The sequence below is a fragment of the Chamaea fasciata genome, unplaced genomic scaffold (genome assembly GCF_029207755.1).
Source record: "Chamaea fasciata isolate MVZ Bird 193981 ecotype frontalis unplaced genomic scaffold, bChaFas1.0.hap1 SCAF_25, whole genome shotgun sequence".
Classification (NCBI taxonomy): Eukaryota; Metazoa; Chordata; class Aves; order Passeriformes; family Sylviidae; genus Chamaea; species Chamaea fasciata.
The window spans coordinates 1,680,389-1,695,446 of record NW_027094110.1 but is presented as its reverse complement, the minus strand read 5'-3'; the positions used below and the strand labels follow the sequence as shown (position 1 = coordinate 1,695,446).

At 59.6% G+C, this 15,058-nt stretch overlaps 1 protein-coding gene across 1 annotated transcript; it reads right to left on the bottom strand.

Moving 5' to 3' along the window:
• Nucleotides 1-8,440: 8,440 nt before the first annotated feature.
• Nucleotides 8,441-13,633, bottom strand: RAB7B (RAB7B, member RAS oncogene family). Its single transcript, XM_066203776.1, has 6 exons — nt 13,557-13,633; nt 12,474-12,535; nt 11,631-11,757; nt 10,851-11,066; nt 10,280-10,405; nt 8,441-9,758 (listed from the first exon to the last, which is right to left on the bottom strand). Exons 1-6 carry the CDS (start codon nt 13,566-13,568, stop codon nt 9,678-9,680), a joined length of 624 nt encoding a protein of 207 aa, XP_066059873.1. The 5' UTR covers nt 13,569-13,633; the 3' UTR covers nt 8,441-9,677.
• Between the last annotated feature and the right edge of the window lie 1,425 nt (nt 13,634-15,058).

Here is a 15,058-nt window from a genome sequence, read left to right as displayed (position 1 = left end):
GGGAGGGAGGGAGAGAAGGGCCGGGAACGCAGGGCTGGGGTGAGGAGAAGGGAGAAGGCAGCGCTGTGGCCTTTGCTCGCTCCCAGAGTAAAAATTCCTGGTAGCTCGTGCACGCTCGAGGCATCAGCAGCTACTGCCAAGAAACCTCAATCGTCTGGAAATCAATCATTGTGTCCGCAGTGAGGAACACCCTGCGAGGGTGCCGAGCGAAGGGGCTGATTCATCGCCGTCTGACCCACAGAGGTAATCATTGCCCAGCAGTTACCCCGTAAATATCATTAATAACTCATATCCAGTGGGGCTTTTTGTTGTTTTTTAAAGGGCAGCCTGATACGCTCCGTGCGGCGCGGCAGCGGGAGCAGCCCACGGGTATTCCCAGAGGCTCCTGTCACACCTCCCGGGAACATGGAGCTCCAGCATCCACAGCACCACGGGGAAGAGGGGGAACAGCATCGCAGATGATGCTCATTAGCATCCAGGGTTAATTAGCTGGAATGTTCGTGCCAAAACCCACCAGCAAAGGGCATTTCTCCGTGCGAAGCTCCACCGAAGAAAGACGAAAGGTAAAATTCCAACGCTGGCTCCTGGCATGAGGGAAAAGGGAGCAGCTGGTGCTGCTCGTCCTCTGCCCTGCTCTGTGCCTCAGGCCCTGGGCAGGCCCACGGAGGGCCCAGCACCATCAGCAGCAGGATTCCAGGTCCGTGGAATCCATGGAATTCCAGGTCCGAAATGAGGTCTGGGCGCAGTGGGGACACCAAACCACCCCGAAGTGACCCAGTGCTGCTCTTGCTGGGGCTGGCACTGGGATGCTGGCAGGGCTGGAGTCCAGCCGGCTGGAGTTTTGTCCCCCCAGCACTGCCAAAACCCAATGAAGCTCTAAACCAGGGGCGAGGTAATTTTTCCACAGGCTCAAACTTACGGAGGGAGACCTCCAGGCTCTCCCTGTCCCTTCCCAGCCCCACACAGACGGATTCCCTTTTGTTTCCTGCTGCCTGTGGCAGGAGCTGCTATTCCAAAGTCCTGCTGGGTGTGATCAGGATAAAACTAGGTCTTGCCCTGCAGAGAACCCAGCCCCGTGCAGCCACCGATGGTCGTGGGCCATTTCTGGCGTGGGAGGCACAGTCCTGGCCAAATTCCATTTCCAGTAATTGCAAATAAAGCTCATTCTGCCTCTTTCTGCTCTGGCCAAACTCCCCCCGTGTGTCCCGAGGACGTGGCCACCAGCAGAGCATCCCGGGTGGTGTGCAAGGCATGGATGAGTGTCTGGGAAGCACCGGGAAGCCGGGGAGCACCAGGACATGGAGAGACACCCCAGGGACTCCCCAGGTCAGCCTGGGGTGCACAGGCAGCTGAGCTGGTTATCTCCTGGGCAGATAGCAGCATTCCAGGGGCTGGAATGTGCGGATTTGTTTGCAGATGATTAATTTTAGCAGATACTTTGCACGTAACGGGGTCAGTAATTCAGTGGCAATAGTTCAGGGGTAATAACTCAGTGGTAATAATTCAGTGGAAGCCCCAGGCCAGAGGCAGCAGGGTTCCTGGGGTTCCTGGGAGATGATGGCACCTGCAGGAGCCTTCCTTCCTCCATCCTTCCCTCCCTCTCCCATACCCAGGCCTGCAGCCAGAGCTGCTCCTCGCTTTTGGGTGGTTTTGCAGAGGAAACAGGGCTTGTGCAGGCTCAGGTGTGGGCAGGAGGGACAGTTTGGGATGGAGATGCTGCAGGTGGAGCAGGGGCAGCCTCTGAGGAGGGAGTCTGGGGCTCCCACGAGGATCCGGGAGGTGCTGAACAGGCTGAGAGGTGCTGGGAGGTTGTTCCCCACGGCTGACGTGCTGCTCAGGCTCTGACACCTGCACAGGGGACAGCTGCACCAAGGGAAACACGGGCTGGATGTCAGGGAAAAGCTTTTTACAGAAAGGTGATAAAGGGCTGGAATGATCTGCCCGGGGAGGTGCTGCAGTCACCATCCCTGGGTGTGTTTAAGGAGAGCCTGGATGTGGCACTGGTGCCAGGGTTTAGCTGAGGTTGGGGTTGGGTTGGACTCGATTATCCTGGAGGTCTCTTCCCACCTGGTGATTCTGACTCTGAAGCCAGGTGGGGTGTCCTCCTCCCCTGTCCGTCTGTCCGTCTGTCCCTCCAGGAGCGTTTAAAACCCCTCAGCCAGGTGGGAAAACAGAGATCTGGGCTGCCAAATTCCTCCAGGGACCAGGCGGCTGTTCCTGGAGCAGGTGATGGCCGTGCCCAGCGCTGCAGGATGCTCTGATGGCGGGCAGGGGGTGCCACTGCCGGTGTCACCACGGTGTCACCACACAGAGCCCGGCAGGGTGGGCAGGGAGTGGGTGGCATTGCCGGTGTCACCACGGTGTCATTGCACAGAGCCCAGCTGGAGCTCTGAGACTCCCAGGGCCGGTTGTCACCATTTCCTGCTCTCCCAGGAATGCAGGGCCCGGGCTGGATGCCACCATCCCGCTGGCAGAGGTGACACGACCGTTGGCTCCGCGGTGCCAGGGCTGGAGCCACAGCTGCCACCTGAAAGGGACCCGCCGGCGCTGCCACCCCCGCTCGGTGTCACCTGCTGGCACAGGGGGGCCTGATCCGGGCAGGAATGAGGAACACGTCGTCCCAGCAGGAGAATTTATGGCACCAAAATCAAGGCTGGAATGCAGGAAGGCTCGGGGAGGTTCAGAGCTGCCCCCGTGGGCGTTTGGGGCCGTTGGGTTCTTTCTCTCTCGGGGCTGGGGAGAGGCTTTGGGGTTTGTCTGCCGAGGGAATTGTCGGCTCGCGGCTGCTCGGGGCCTTGTGGGTTAATGGAGTTTTGGTTTTAGTTAAAAGGGACAAATATTTTTATTATTTTGTGAGGACGCGTTCATTTTTTATAGGAGGGGCAGGGGTTGATTAGAGGCTGATTTTTAGATACTGATGTGTTGTTTAATTGCTGAGGAAGCTGGATGAGGGAAGGGCCACCCTCCTGCTGAGAGCGTGTCACCTGTGTGTGTGGCGGTGGGGTCACAGCCCCTTTTCCTCACCCCCTCTGCTCCTCCAGCAGGGCTGCCACCGGCACATCCCCAGGCTGAAGGATCTGTGGGGTGAGACACAAACTGGGGGACACCCTTGGGGAGCAGAGCACGTTCTGGTGGTCAGAGCCGAGCCCACCGACCCAAATCTCAGCCTGGAGCACCACAAGGATCTCCAGAGGAATGGCCACCCCCAAAAAGAGCCGGAGAACCCCCAGAGAGCCCCTGGCCCCGGGCTGTGTCCTCACCTGGGGCTGCCCCGTGCTCTCTGGACAAGCCTCAGGTCACCTTGAGCAAGGGCTCTTATCTTGTTTGTAAAATAGGTGTAAGATATCTACCTTCTCCAGGGGAAACTCCAAATGCGCTCAGCAAGGTCTGCCCGAGGCCCGGGGACACCAGCAGCTCCCGGGGCCGGCTGGGAGCAGCCCCAGCATCCAAAAATTCCTAAATTCCTGCCCTTGGAGCAGCCCCGAAGCCTTGGGGGTCCCCCAGGCTGAGGGATGGACGTGAAGCGTCCCATTCTCCTGGAATTCTCCAGGAATTCTGGCTCCAGGCACGGCCCTCGAGGCTTTCTGCCCACTCTGACCCAGCAGAGTCAACCCAAACCAGGCTTTTTTTTTTTTTTTTTTTTTCTGCTTAAACCATTGAATTCCTGTGAAGGGAGGTTTTCCAACCTGAAAAGAAAAAACAAAAACCAAGACCCAACCCCCCCAAAAAATACCAAACCAAAAAAACCCCAAACAAACAAACAAACAAACAAACTAAAAAATCAAAACAGAAAAACAACAAAAAACCACCAAAAAAACCCCCCCAAACCAAAAAAAGACCAAACACAAAAACTACCAGGAATTTTCCCTCAAAAAAAAAAAGTGGGAAGGTTGGTGGAGGAGAACGTGGGGCTTCTCCTCTTCCCCCAGGAGCGAGGGCAGGAAAGGGAGCGCGGTCCCATCGCTGCTGCCGCTGCTCTGTGGCCTTGGGCGACTCATTAAGGGCCCAAACGCTGCGATGGGAGGGAGATAAAGCCTGAAATAAACCCGCTCATTGGTCGGGGCTCCGAGGTCAATGCCTGCGCAGGAGCTCAGGTGTGGGACGTGAGGACCTGGAGGAGCAGGAGGAGGAGGAGCAGGAGGACGAGGTGGTGGTCCTGTCGCCCCCGGTCAGAGACGTCACCAGACAGATTTTTGGGTGAAACTCCGATGCCTGATGTCAGAGCCGATGGCTGATTTGGCCTTTTTTTAGGGGTTTTTAGGAGTGCTGGTGCTGCAGCTGTGGCACCAGGCCAGGAGGCAGCTCAAAAATGCCCTGACAGAGTCGGTGGTTAAAGGGCATTAAATTAAATTAAGTCAAGCTTTTGGAGCCAGAGGGATGCAGGTGGGATCCGCTGGGAGAGGGATTCACTGCCCTGAGCCTCCCCCAGGGCTTGAGGGAGGCTCTGTTGGTGCTTCTGGTCCATTCCAGCCCCATCCCCAGGGATGCTGGTGCCACCAAAACGGGCCGGAACAAATTCTAACACAATTAGAAATAAATTTTTAACGCAATTTGAAGTATTTCATCTTTAAACTCCATTTAAACTTCAGAAAAGCTGAAGATTTCAATTCTGTGTGTTAATTTATCACTGAAGGCCTCCTGCAGGCCTGAGGGAGCTCAGGCAGGGCCGTGAGAGGAGGAAAATCCAGATTTTCCCTTCGCTCAGCACCAGTGGAGCTGCAGATCACCACGGTTTGTGTCTGTCCACACTCCGAGGAGCTGCTCGTTCCCCCAGGACAGAGTCCAGCCTGTCTCAAACCTGAATCTGGGGAATTTGGGATATTTGAGCTCCTCCCGGGGCAGCAGGGACCCGCCAGCAGCAGGACGTTGAGGCTGCTGCTGCTCTCCAGGTCCAAACCAGGCTGGAATTCCCTGGGGAAGGTGATGCCCATCCCTGTGCCAGGGGCTGCACCCCTCCCGTGTGAGCCCCGGCCCCTGGCACAGGCACCATCCCATAAAGCCCCAAAAAGTCCTTCATTGTTTTCTCCGGGTGCTTTTGCCGCTGATTTCCTGCTGCGGGCTCTGTCCCGCGGTGGGATCCTCCCCACGGCTCTCAGCACCTCTGGGGGCTCTGCAAAACCTAAAGGACGGAGCTGAGGGGTGGGACAGTGGGGCAGCCCCGTGCCAGGGTGGCTGGGGACATTTGGCCACCCCACAATCCCAGCGGGGTGATCCCACCCCACAATCCCAGCGGGGTGATCCCACCCCACAATCCCAGCGGGGTGATCCCACCCCACATCCCAGGGGGATGATCCCACTCCACATCCCAGGGGGATGATCCCAATGCTGTCCCCAGCTGCGGGGAGGTTGGGGCTGGCCGCTGACCTCAGCACGTCCCAGAGCCGCCTGCCGGGCTGGCCACAGCCCCTAATCCCCTCTACGTGCTGGCTCCCGGCCCTGCCACGTCCCCAGAGCCCGCTGTGACAGGGTGACAGGGACCAGGAGTGGCCGCGGTGGCACCGGGGCTGACACCTGCCGAGGTGTTCGTTGCCCTGCGGCCCCGGCGGCACCGCGGGGCACAGATAAGGCTTTGCGTGATGCCGTGACTTTGTTTTTCGCGTCTGACGCCTTGGAAAGGTCACCTGGAACTTTGAACCTCTGGCGTTTATCAGGTCGGCTTTGAAGTGGCTGAAGCCACTGCCCTGCTCCCAGTTAACTCCGGGTTAATGGGGCTGCTGCTTCCAAACGGGAAAACTTGGAGGTGTTTCTGGTCCTCTTTCGCAGATTTTTACGGAGTTTTCCAGCGCCTTTACTGAAATTCTCACGGTTCAATAAAATAATTTCATCCCACTCAGGTACCACAGGCTGGGGTAGGTGCGCGCTCACGGACACGATTTCATGGTGGGCTTGGTGATCTCAGAAGGGCTTTTCCACCCTAAATTATGGATTCTGTGATTCTCGGGCACCGCTACCTGCGCCCGGGATGTGTCTCAGGAAGGAGCAGAGGAGAAGCCGCTCTCTGAGGGGGGTTTGTGATGGAAATCGGGGGGTTTGTGATGGAAATCGGGGGTTTGTGATGGAAATCGGGGGGTTTGTGATGCAAATCCCCCCTCTCCAGCCCGGCCGCACCCCTGCAACCAGCCAGGGCTGGTTCCAGCAGGTAACACAGCGCACACGCCGGGCTTCCAGAGCGCCCGGGGTGAGGGTGAAGAGCTCTCAGGGGTAATTAAACCTCAGAACAAACTGGGAGTCGGGGATTCCGGGTGAGTGTGGGCTGCTAATTCCTCAAACACTGAGGGCAGATCTTCCACAAGAGAGGGACGGGGTGGTCCCTGTTTGGTGACCAGCATCAGGGTGGGATTTGACTGATTTTTTTTTTTTTTTTGTCGTTTCAGCTGGTGAATGAAGACCTGTAGGGACGGCAGAGGAGCTGGGAAGGGTCTGGTGATGAAACTGTGGGCAGGAGAGCAGGAGGGCTCAGCTTGGGTTCCTCAGCAGCAGCCACGGGCCGGGCTGAGCTCAGGAGCTCAGGTGGCAGCCCAGGAGCTCAGGTGGCTGCTCAGGAACTCACTGAGTCACACAAAGGCAAATATTTTTTTCCCCCCTTTGATTTTCACCCTGAGAAAAATCTCGAGCTGACCTTGCTAATCCCACGTGTGGCAAACCTCCCCCTGTCCCTTTATCGGGTTTCGGCCCGGGGATAGTGTTACCAGCTTAGCACCTCTGGCTGCCGCTGCTGCTGCTGCCAGCATCCTGCCTGGCCCCGTGCCACCCCGCCCTGGCTGTGCCAGGCCTGCCTGGCCACCAGGACACCCGGCAGGGATGGAAGGAGAAGGAAATTTGGAAGGTTGTAGCCGGTTCCCGCACGGCGCTGCACGTCTGTGAGGTGTGGCAGGCAGGATTCCTACAGGGCGGTGATGGACTGCCGGCTTCTGAGGGTGCAGCGTCCTTCAGAGTCTTAATTCCCGTGTCTGGAATGATGCACGGGGTGCCTCAGTTTGAGCCCAGCCCCTCAGAGCCTGCCCGAGAGAGACACAGAGCTGTGCCTGCAGCTCACGGTCTGAGCCCAGCCCCGCTGGGTGCTCCTGTCCCTGCCCGGAGCATCCCGAGCTGCAGGTGACCCTGAGCCAAGCCTGCGGCTCCCACCTGCCCAGGGCATCCCGGGCTGCAGGTGACCCTGAGCCAAGCCTGCGGCTCCCACCTGCCCAGGGCATCCCGAGCTGCAGGTGACCCTGAGCCAAGCCTGCGGCTCCCACCTGCCCGGAGCATCCCGGGCTGCAGGTGACCCTGAGCCAAGCCTGCGGCTCCCACCTGCCCAGGGCATCCCGGGCTGCAGGTGACCCTGAGCCAAGCCTGCAGCTCCCACCTGCCCGGAGCATCCCGGGCTGCAGGTGACCCTGAGCCAAGCCTGCGGCTCCCACCCGGCCACTCACGGGCTCCAGCACCCTCAGCAGCCCGGGGTTTGTGCCCGAGGCCGCCCAGCCCCAGCTCAGGGAGCACCCGCCCCACCGACAGCATTTGTGCGACCTGCCCAGCCCCGGTGTCCAAACTGGGCTAAAACACATCAGGGTTTTGTTTGTTTGTGCGACCTGCCCAGCCCCCCGGGTGTCCAAACTGGGCTAAAGCACATCAGGGTTTTGTTTTTCCAGCGCCGGGAGCTGCTGGGGGAAGGGTGCGATGAGAAACATCATCGCTGCTGGCACGGACAGAGCTCAGAGCCCGCAGCCCCGGAGGGTGCAGGATGGGCCCGGGGGATGCTGCGAGTGAGGGGGAGGACTCCGGGCGGGCACGGCGCGGGGAAAAGGGCGTGCAGAAGGTGGGGAGGAAATGGTTAATGGCCCTCTCGTCCCAATAGGAAGGGACAAATCCTTTCCGCGGCCCGGTGCCCAAATAAACAGGCGGAGCGTTGCGTAAGGAGCGGGCTGGGAACTCTCCGTTCCTCTCGGGACGGGCGGTCCGGCTGCAGCTCCGCAGCCCCCACGCCCCCCGTGCCCAGCCCCGGCTCCGGCTTCACCTTTCCCGAGCTCACCTGCCAGCCCCTGCCCTGCCACTGCCACCCTTGGGTGCTGTCCCCGTGGGCAGAGCGCGGCCGTGACTCCGGGCAGCCCTGGGGTCACTGGCGGGGTCTGGAGGGGGATGAGGGAGGACAGAAAGTCCCTGGTGAATTCTCCGGGAATCTCTCGGAGTCCATCGGCCCGGGCAGGGGGACGCCGCAGCCCCGGGAGGCGCGGGGCGGCCGCGGGCAGCCCCGGCTGCGGGGAGGAGCGGGAGAGGAGCGGGATGGATGCAGGAAGGGAGGCGGGAGCCGAGCTCTGCTCCCGGAGGGCTCCCTCTGCCGACTGAGCCCCGGCCAGGCCGCCTCTGCACACCCGCTCCGCGCCTCCCCTGTCCCCTGACCCAAAATTTACACTGGGGGGGGAAAAATTTAATAATAATAATAAAAAAATAGTCGGACCCAAAACGCATCCCCCAGCCCTGAGAAGATGAACAGGCACAGGCAGGAAAGTCTGGAGTCCCCACCCCACCTTCCTGCTCCATGGGGACCCGGGGAGTGTTAAGTAACACAGAAATATAAATAAAAACGAAATATTTAATTCCTTTAAAAAAAAAAAAGTAGCCCTGACAAAGTGCTTTTTTTGAGAATCCTCCCCAGTGAGGCGGGAGGGGGAAGGTGTTTGATGGGGGATATGCAGGAGAAGAGGGGAAACTGAGGCACGGAATAGTTCCCTCGGGGGTGGCTGGTGCCAGGAGGGCCCTGCGAGGGCCACCAGCCCCAGTTGTCCCCTCAGGCCAGCCCGTGCCCACCCTGAGAGCCGGGAGGGGTGACCCGTGGTGAAAGGTCGTGATCTCTGCAGAGCAGTGCCCGCACCCCCGGCACCGGCACCGCAGGGACACGGCCCACCAGGGTGACACACGGCAGCGGGCACAGGGGGGACAGGGCCACAGGGTGACACTGAGGTGATGGGGAGGCTCAGGAGGGCAGCTCCAGAGCCGTGGGAAGCAGCAAATCCTGGGATGTGCCAGCAGTGACCATGCAGTGTCCTGGCATGGTCAGTCCCTGTGGGCAGCGGTGGCCGTGCAGTGTCCTGGTATGGTCAGTCCCTGTGGGCAGCGGTGGCCGTGCAGTGTCCTGGCATGGTCAGTCCCTGTGGTCAGTCTGGGGTGGCCGTGCAGTGTCCTGGCATGGTCAGTCCCTGTGGGCAGCGGTGGCCGTGCTGTGTCCTGGCATGGTCAGTCCCTGTGGGCAGCGGTGGCCGTGCAGTGTCCTGGCATGGTCAGTCCCTGTGGGCAGCGGTGGCCGTGCAGTGTCCTGGCATGGTCAGTCCCTGTGGTCAGCGGTGGCCGTGCAGTGTCCTGGCATGGTCAGTCCCTGTGGGCAGCGGTGGCCGTGCAGTGTCCTGGCATGGTCAGTCCCTGTGGGCAGCGGTGGCCGTGCTGTGTCCTGGCATGGTCAGTCCCTGTGGGCAGCGGTGGCCGTGCAGTGTCCTGGCATGGTCAGTCCCTGTGGGCAGCGGTGGCCGTGCAGTGTCCTGGCATGGTCAGTCCCTGTGGGCAGCGGTGGCCGTGCTGTGTCCTGGTATGGTCAGTCCCTGTGGGCAGCGGTGGCCGTGCAGTGTCCTGGCATGGTCAGTCCCTGTGGGCAGTCTGGGGTGGGCAGCGGGCAGGGACCCCCGGGCAGGGCTCCAGCAGCCCCGGGGTCAGCAGCAGCTCTGCTTGGGCTTGTCGTTGGGAGTGAGCTTGATGGAGTCGGTTAAATAACTCTCAAAAATCCCTTTGTACTGGAAAACAAAACAAAACAAGACAAGACAAAACAAAACAAAACAAAACAAAACAAAACAAAAAACAAAACAAAACAAAACAAAACAAAACAAAACAAAACAAAACAAAACAAAACAAAACAAAACAAAACAAAACAAAACAGGAGAAGGTAAAGGATGAGTGAGCCAGCCTGGGAGCGCTGGGATTCGGCCCCGGATTGAGGTTAAAGGCAAAAACCCGGTGAAAAGCCGCCCTGGCAGGGCTCGGGGACACGGCTGTCCCCGTGGCACGGCCGCTAGAGGACAGTGCTGGCGCGCTGTGGGTGCCACACGCCGCGTCCCCATCCCCGCGGGACAAGGAAACAGCAATTCCCGCCCCTATTGATTTGGGTCAAAACTAAATTTAGGGTCAAACACTGCTGCGTTCCTCGTTCCCGGAGCTCTCCGGTGCAGCGGGAGCTGCTCCACACGGGAGGATCTGCCGGAGCAGCCCCGGCCCAGCCCGGTTCCCTCCCGAACCACCGGGGCTGGAGGATGCTCACCGTGCTCAGCGCCTGCTTCGCCAGCGTCTCGAACGCCTCGGCCACGTTGATGTTGTTCTTGGCGCTGACCTCGAAGTACGGGATGTCCTTGTCCTTGCACCAGGCTGAGGCCGTTTCCTTGGGCACCTGGGGGGCGGGAGGATGGAGCCACAGCTCAGGGGTGGGACAGGGGACTCCCCACCCATCCAGGCACTGCCCGAGGTTGTCACTCCTGCTGCCTCCGGTGGGGACAGTCTCAAAGAGCAGCCGGAGGATGTTGTTTATCCCCTCCAAGAGTCCTGGGGGAGGTGGCAGCTCCTTGCCCGGAGCTCTGGTTTTCATGTGAGGGTAGAGAAAAGGCTGGTGCTGAGGTGAAGGATCAGCCCTCAAAACCCTTTGGACCCCACGGCAACCCAGTCATACAACCATGGGACGGTTTAAGTTGGGAAAGACCTTCGAGGTCATCAAGTCCAGCCTTTAACCCAGCACTAAACCACGTCCCCGAGTGCCACATCTAAACCACAGCTTTTAAATCCCTCCAGGGCTGGTGACTCCAGCACTGCTCGTCCCTCTCTCCCTCCTCCTCCCTCACCTGCCGGTCGCTGAGGTCGATCTTGTTCCCCAGCACGACCATGGGGAAATCCTGCTCCCTGGGAATGACCTTCTCCAGGAAATCATCTCTCCAGTTGTCCAGGGCCTCGAAGGACTCCCTGTCTGTCACGTCGAAGGCCAGCATGCAGCCATCTGAGCCTTTGTAGAAGGTGGACACCATGGACCTGAACCGCTCCTGTCCCCCCGTGTCCCAGATCTAGGGCAGAGGAGGGCGCAGATGGACACACGACACGAGCAGGGTGGGGGCTGCAGCCCAGAGGAGCAGCTTCTGGGGGTGCCGAGCCCCCAGAATTGCTGTGGGACTCCAGCGCGGTTTACGGATGCTGAAAATCAGGCTCTGAAAATCGAGCTCTGAAAACAGGGCTCTTAAAATCAGGTGCTAGAAATCAGGCTTTGAAACTCAGCTCTGAAAATCAGGATCTGAAAATCAGCTGTGAAAACCAGGCTCTGAAAATCAGACTCTGAAAATCGGCCTCTGAAAATCGGGCACTGAAAATCAGACTCTGAAAATCGGCCTCTGAAAATCGGGCACTGAAAATCAGACTCTGAAAATCAGGCTCTGAAATTTGCCTCTAAAAATCGGCTCTGAAAATCCGGCTCTGAAAATCAGCACTGAAATTCAGCTCTGAAACTCAGGCTGTGCACACCCAGCCCTGCACCTCACGCCCCCGGCGGGCTCTTGGTCACACAGGGTGGGTCACCCAGGTCCCTGGGGTCGGGGTGGGCACCCCGGGCAGTGCCAGCTGACCGCCCCGCTCACCTGCAGCTTCAGGGGGGTGCTGTCCACGGCCAGCACCTTGGTGAGGATGCTGGCGCCCAGCGTGGTGCGGTAATCCTCGTAGAAGGTCTTGTGCACGTACTGGTGCAGCAGGGAGGTCTTGCCCACGCTGGTGACGAAGAAAGAGGGTGAGGTGTGGGCCTGAGAGATTTTTAGCCTGCTAGCAGCTGCTAACTTTTTCTCCCAAGGAAAAATGACGCTGTTTTACACCACAAGGACACAGACTCTGAGATTCAGCAGGCTGAAAATGACTCCTCTGTTTTTGGGATGTGTCTCCCTTTTATTCTATTTCACACAGACCAATCTGATTGGTGAAACAAGAGCAAAACCTCTTCACTCACATTGGTCAGACCAGAGGGACAACAAGGAGAAATCCCTCTTAGGAAAAGGAATGAATAACAAAGGTACAGTTACAAAAACACTTCTCCCTTTTACAGAAAATTCCCTGGGAAAAGAATTTCAGAAAACCAAAACACCTCAGGCACGGAACCAGGGCTACAGAAAAATTTCTCAAGAAAGTTTCTTCTCAAAACAGTCTTGGCAAACAACTATTCCTTTCTCAAAACAGTCTTTTTCTAGGCGGTGTTTTGCTGGTTTCCTGTCCAGGAATCGAACCCAGAGCGCCAAATCTTAACTACAAGACCACCAGGGAGAGGCTGTTGTGAGAAAGGACAGTTGTTTGCTAAGACTGTTTTGAGAAAGAAAACTTTCTTGAGAAATTTTTCCTTGGGCAAAAAATCAGCAGCTGCTAGCAGGCTAGAATCCCTCAGGCCCACAGGCAGGGGCAGGGGACACCCAGCACACGCAGAGGGCTTCCCTCCTTACCCCAGAGCTCCGATGATGATGATCTTCAGATCCACCTTCTTGCTGGCGTCCATGGACGGGCCCTGTGGGACCAGAGGGGATGGCACTGGGTCCCTGCCACCCTGGGTCCTGTCCCCGCTCCCTCCTGCCACCCTGGGTCCTGTCCCCGCTCCCTCCCGGCCACCCTGGGTCCTGTCCCCACTCCCTCCTGCCACCCTGGGACCTGTCCCCACTCCCTCCTGCCACCCTGGGGACCTGTCCCCACTCCCTCCTGCCACCCTGGGTCCTGTCCCTGCTCCCTCCCGGCCACCCCGGGATGTGGCTGTGCCCTCACCATGCCCGTGCCGTGCCAGCACTCGTGTCCCCGCCGTGGTGGGGACACAAAGCCCGCCCCATGCCAAGCCCGGCCCCGTCCCCGCCCGCGCCGGGCTCCCGAGGAGCCGCAGCACGCCCGGACTCGCCGGTTCATCACCATTCAAAGCCACTTCCCTGCTTCTCCCCCTCCCTCTGCAGCGCAGTCCCTCCCCCCAGGCCTGGCACACACGTCTGGGGTCCCGCTGGAAATGAAATTTATTAAAGAAGACCCCAGTCGGGTGGAATTCCTTGGTGCCTCAAGCGAACATCCCCGCTCAGGAGCACCCCGAAATCTCCCCGCAGGACGTGTCCCCATGATGTCCCTACATGCCCTGAGCCTGGCAGGACCCCTGAAACCCCTTCCCCGGGTGGCACCAGCATCGTCCAGCAGCCCCGGCATCCCCGCGGCAGCGTCCCGCCCCGCCGGCCAAGGCACGGGTGGAAACACTGGCCGCCTCATCCCCGCATTTTTCCCTGATGCGCTGGCCGGCCCTGCGCCATTCCCGCCTGGAACAGCAGCGGGGAGCTCTGAGCCGCGGGGTCCGGCCCCCCCCGTCCCCCTGTGCCCCCCGTGCCCAGCCGCGGGCGGCATCCTCAGCACGGGCACAGCCGCGTGTCTCAGCGCACACAAACCTCCCAGCCCTTCCTCCAGCTTTTTTTTTTGGGAAAGCCAGATGTTTTTAAACTCAAAATGGGTGGTTTTTTCCCCTTTCGCTGTTGGCCCCGGGGACTCACCTGGGCAGCGCTCACCTGCCGGGGCATCGGGCGGCCGGGGCTCCGCTGCAGCCGGCCCGGGGGGGGAGAGGCCCGGGAGGAGGATCCGGGGAAGGGCGGCCGGTCCCGGCCCTCCCGGGGAAGGGAAGGGAAGAGAAGGGAAGGCGGCTGCGGGGCCCCGTCCGTGACATCAGCAGAAAAGGGGCCGAGATCCCGCCGGGGCTGGAGGAGGCGCCGTGTCCGTGGGTTTTCCCTCAATTCCGCCCAGTGTCCCCCGCCCCGGGGAAGGGGAGCAGGGTTCATCCTCGCTGCTGGAGGTCGGGATGGACTTTTGGCCTCTCCTCTGGCTCAGAATCCCCTCGGTTCCTTTCTGCCACCTCCCCGGGACATTTGATCTGCGTCCCCGCTGGGGGATTATTGAGGGATGAGGACAAAAGCCGGGCGGGGCTGTGGGCAGCATCCCTGGGGACATCCCGGACTTTGCTCTTGTGGGATGGGATGAGCGGATTTGGGAGCTGGGGACGGGCGAGGAGGGGCTGGGGTCCCTCCGAGGAGCTCTGTGTGCCTTTGTCTCCTTTTCCAGACAGGAGAGGGGCAGGGTGGGGATCAGGAGCAGCTCCAGCCCCACATCCCCCCAGCCCACAGGCACCACAGAAACACCCCAAAAAGAGCTGGTGACATCTCCAGGAGGACGTGCTCAATCACTAAATGGGATTTTGGGGATCTCAGCTGCCCCCACGGAGCAATCCCAGCACCAGGCGGGTGCCCAGGGCTCTTTTGGAGTGGGAAAACCTGCTCGGGCACAGCTGCAAAGGCAGAGCTCTGCCTCCCAACGTGCCAGGGCAGGTCCCGTGCCTTCGCCAAGCGTTCTGTAGGGTTTGGGGTTTGCAGTGGGAGCGGGGTGTCCCTCACCTGTGAACCCTCTCTCACCCTGAACCAGCAGATCCCACTTGCTGGTGGTGCCCCTGCCCAGCTTTTGGGATCATTCCAAGACCACTGGCTTTTCCTTTTCCATTTCCAGCATTTTTGTAGATTTTTTCCCCCCCTTGCAGACCCTGATGGGATCTCAGGGAGGATCACTGCACTCAGCAGGACAAACCCTCCTCCCCCTCCTCTCCAGGTGTAATTTTGGGACCTGTCCGGCCTGAAAAATCTGTTTTTCCCCCCAGAGGGCAGTTGCTGGGAGGAGCTGGGAGAACCTGAGCCAGTTCTCACCAGTGGTGGTAAAAATCCAACGTTTCCCTGGAGCAGCTCTCTCCTAATCCCTGTTTCCAGCCCCTTTTCACCATCCTGCTTCACCTTTGCTCTTGCAGAGAGAATTTATGGTTCAGACTCCCCCCACAACAACTCCTGCCCCCGTTCCTGTCTCGTGCCCCTGCTGGGACAGGGGTTGCTCACCCTGTCAGATGATCAAAGCCTCCCCACGCTGCTGGGGCCGGGGTTTGTGGTCAGTCCCAAACTGCAGCTGCTGCCCACGGCCACTTCTGCTTTTGCCCAGAGGGGCTGTGCCCGCCGGGGTACACCAGCCTCAGCTCTGG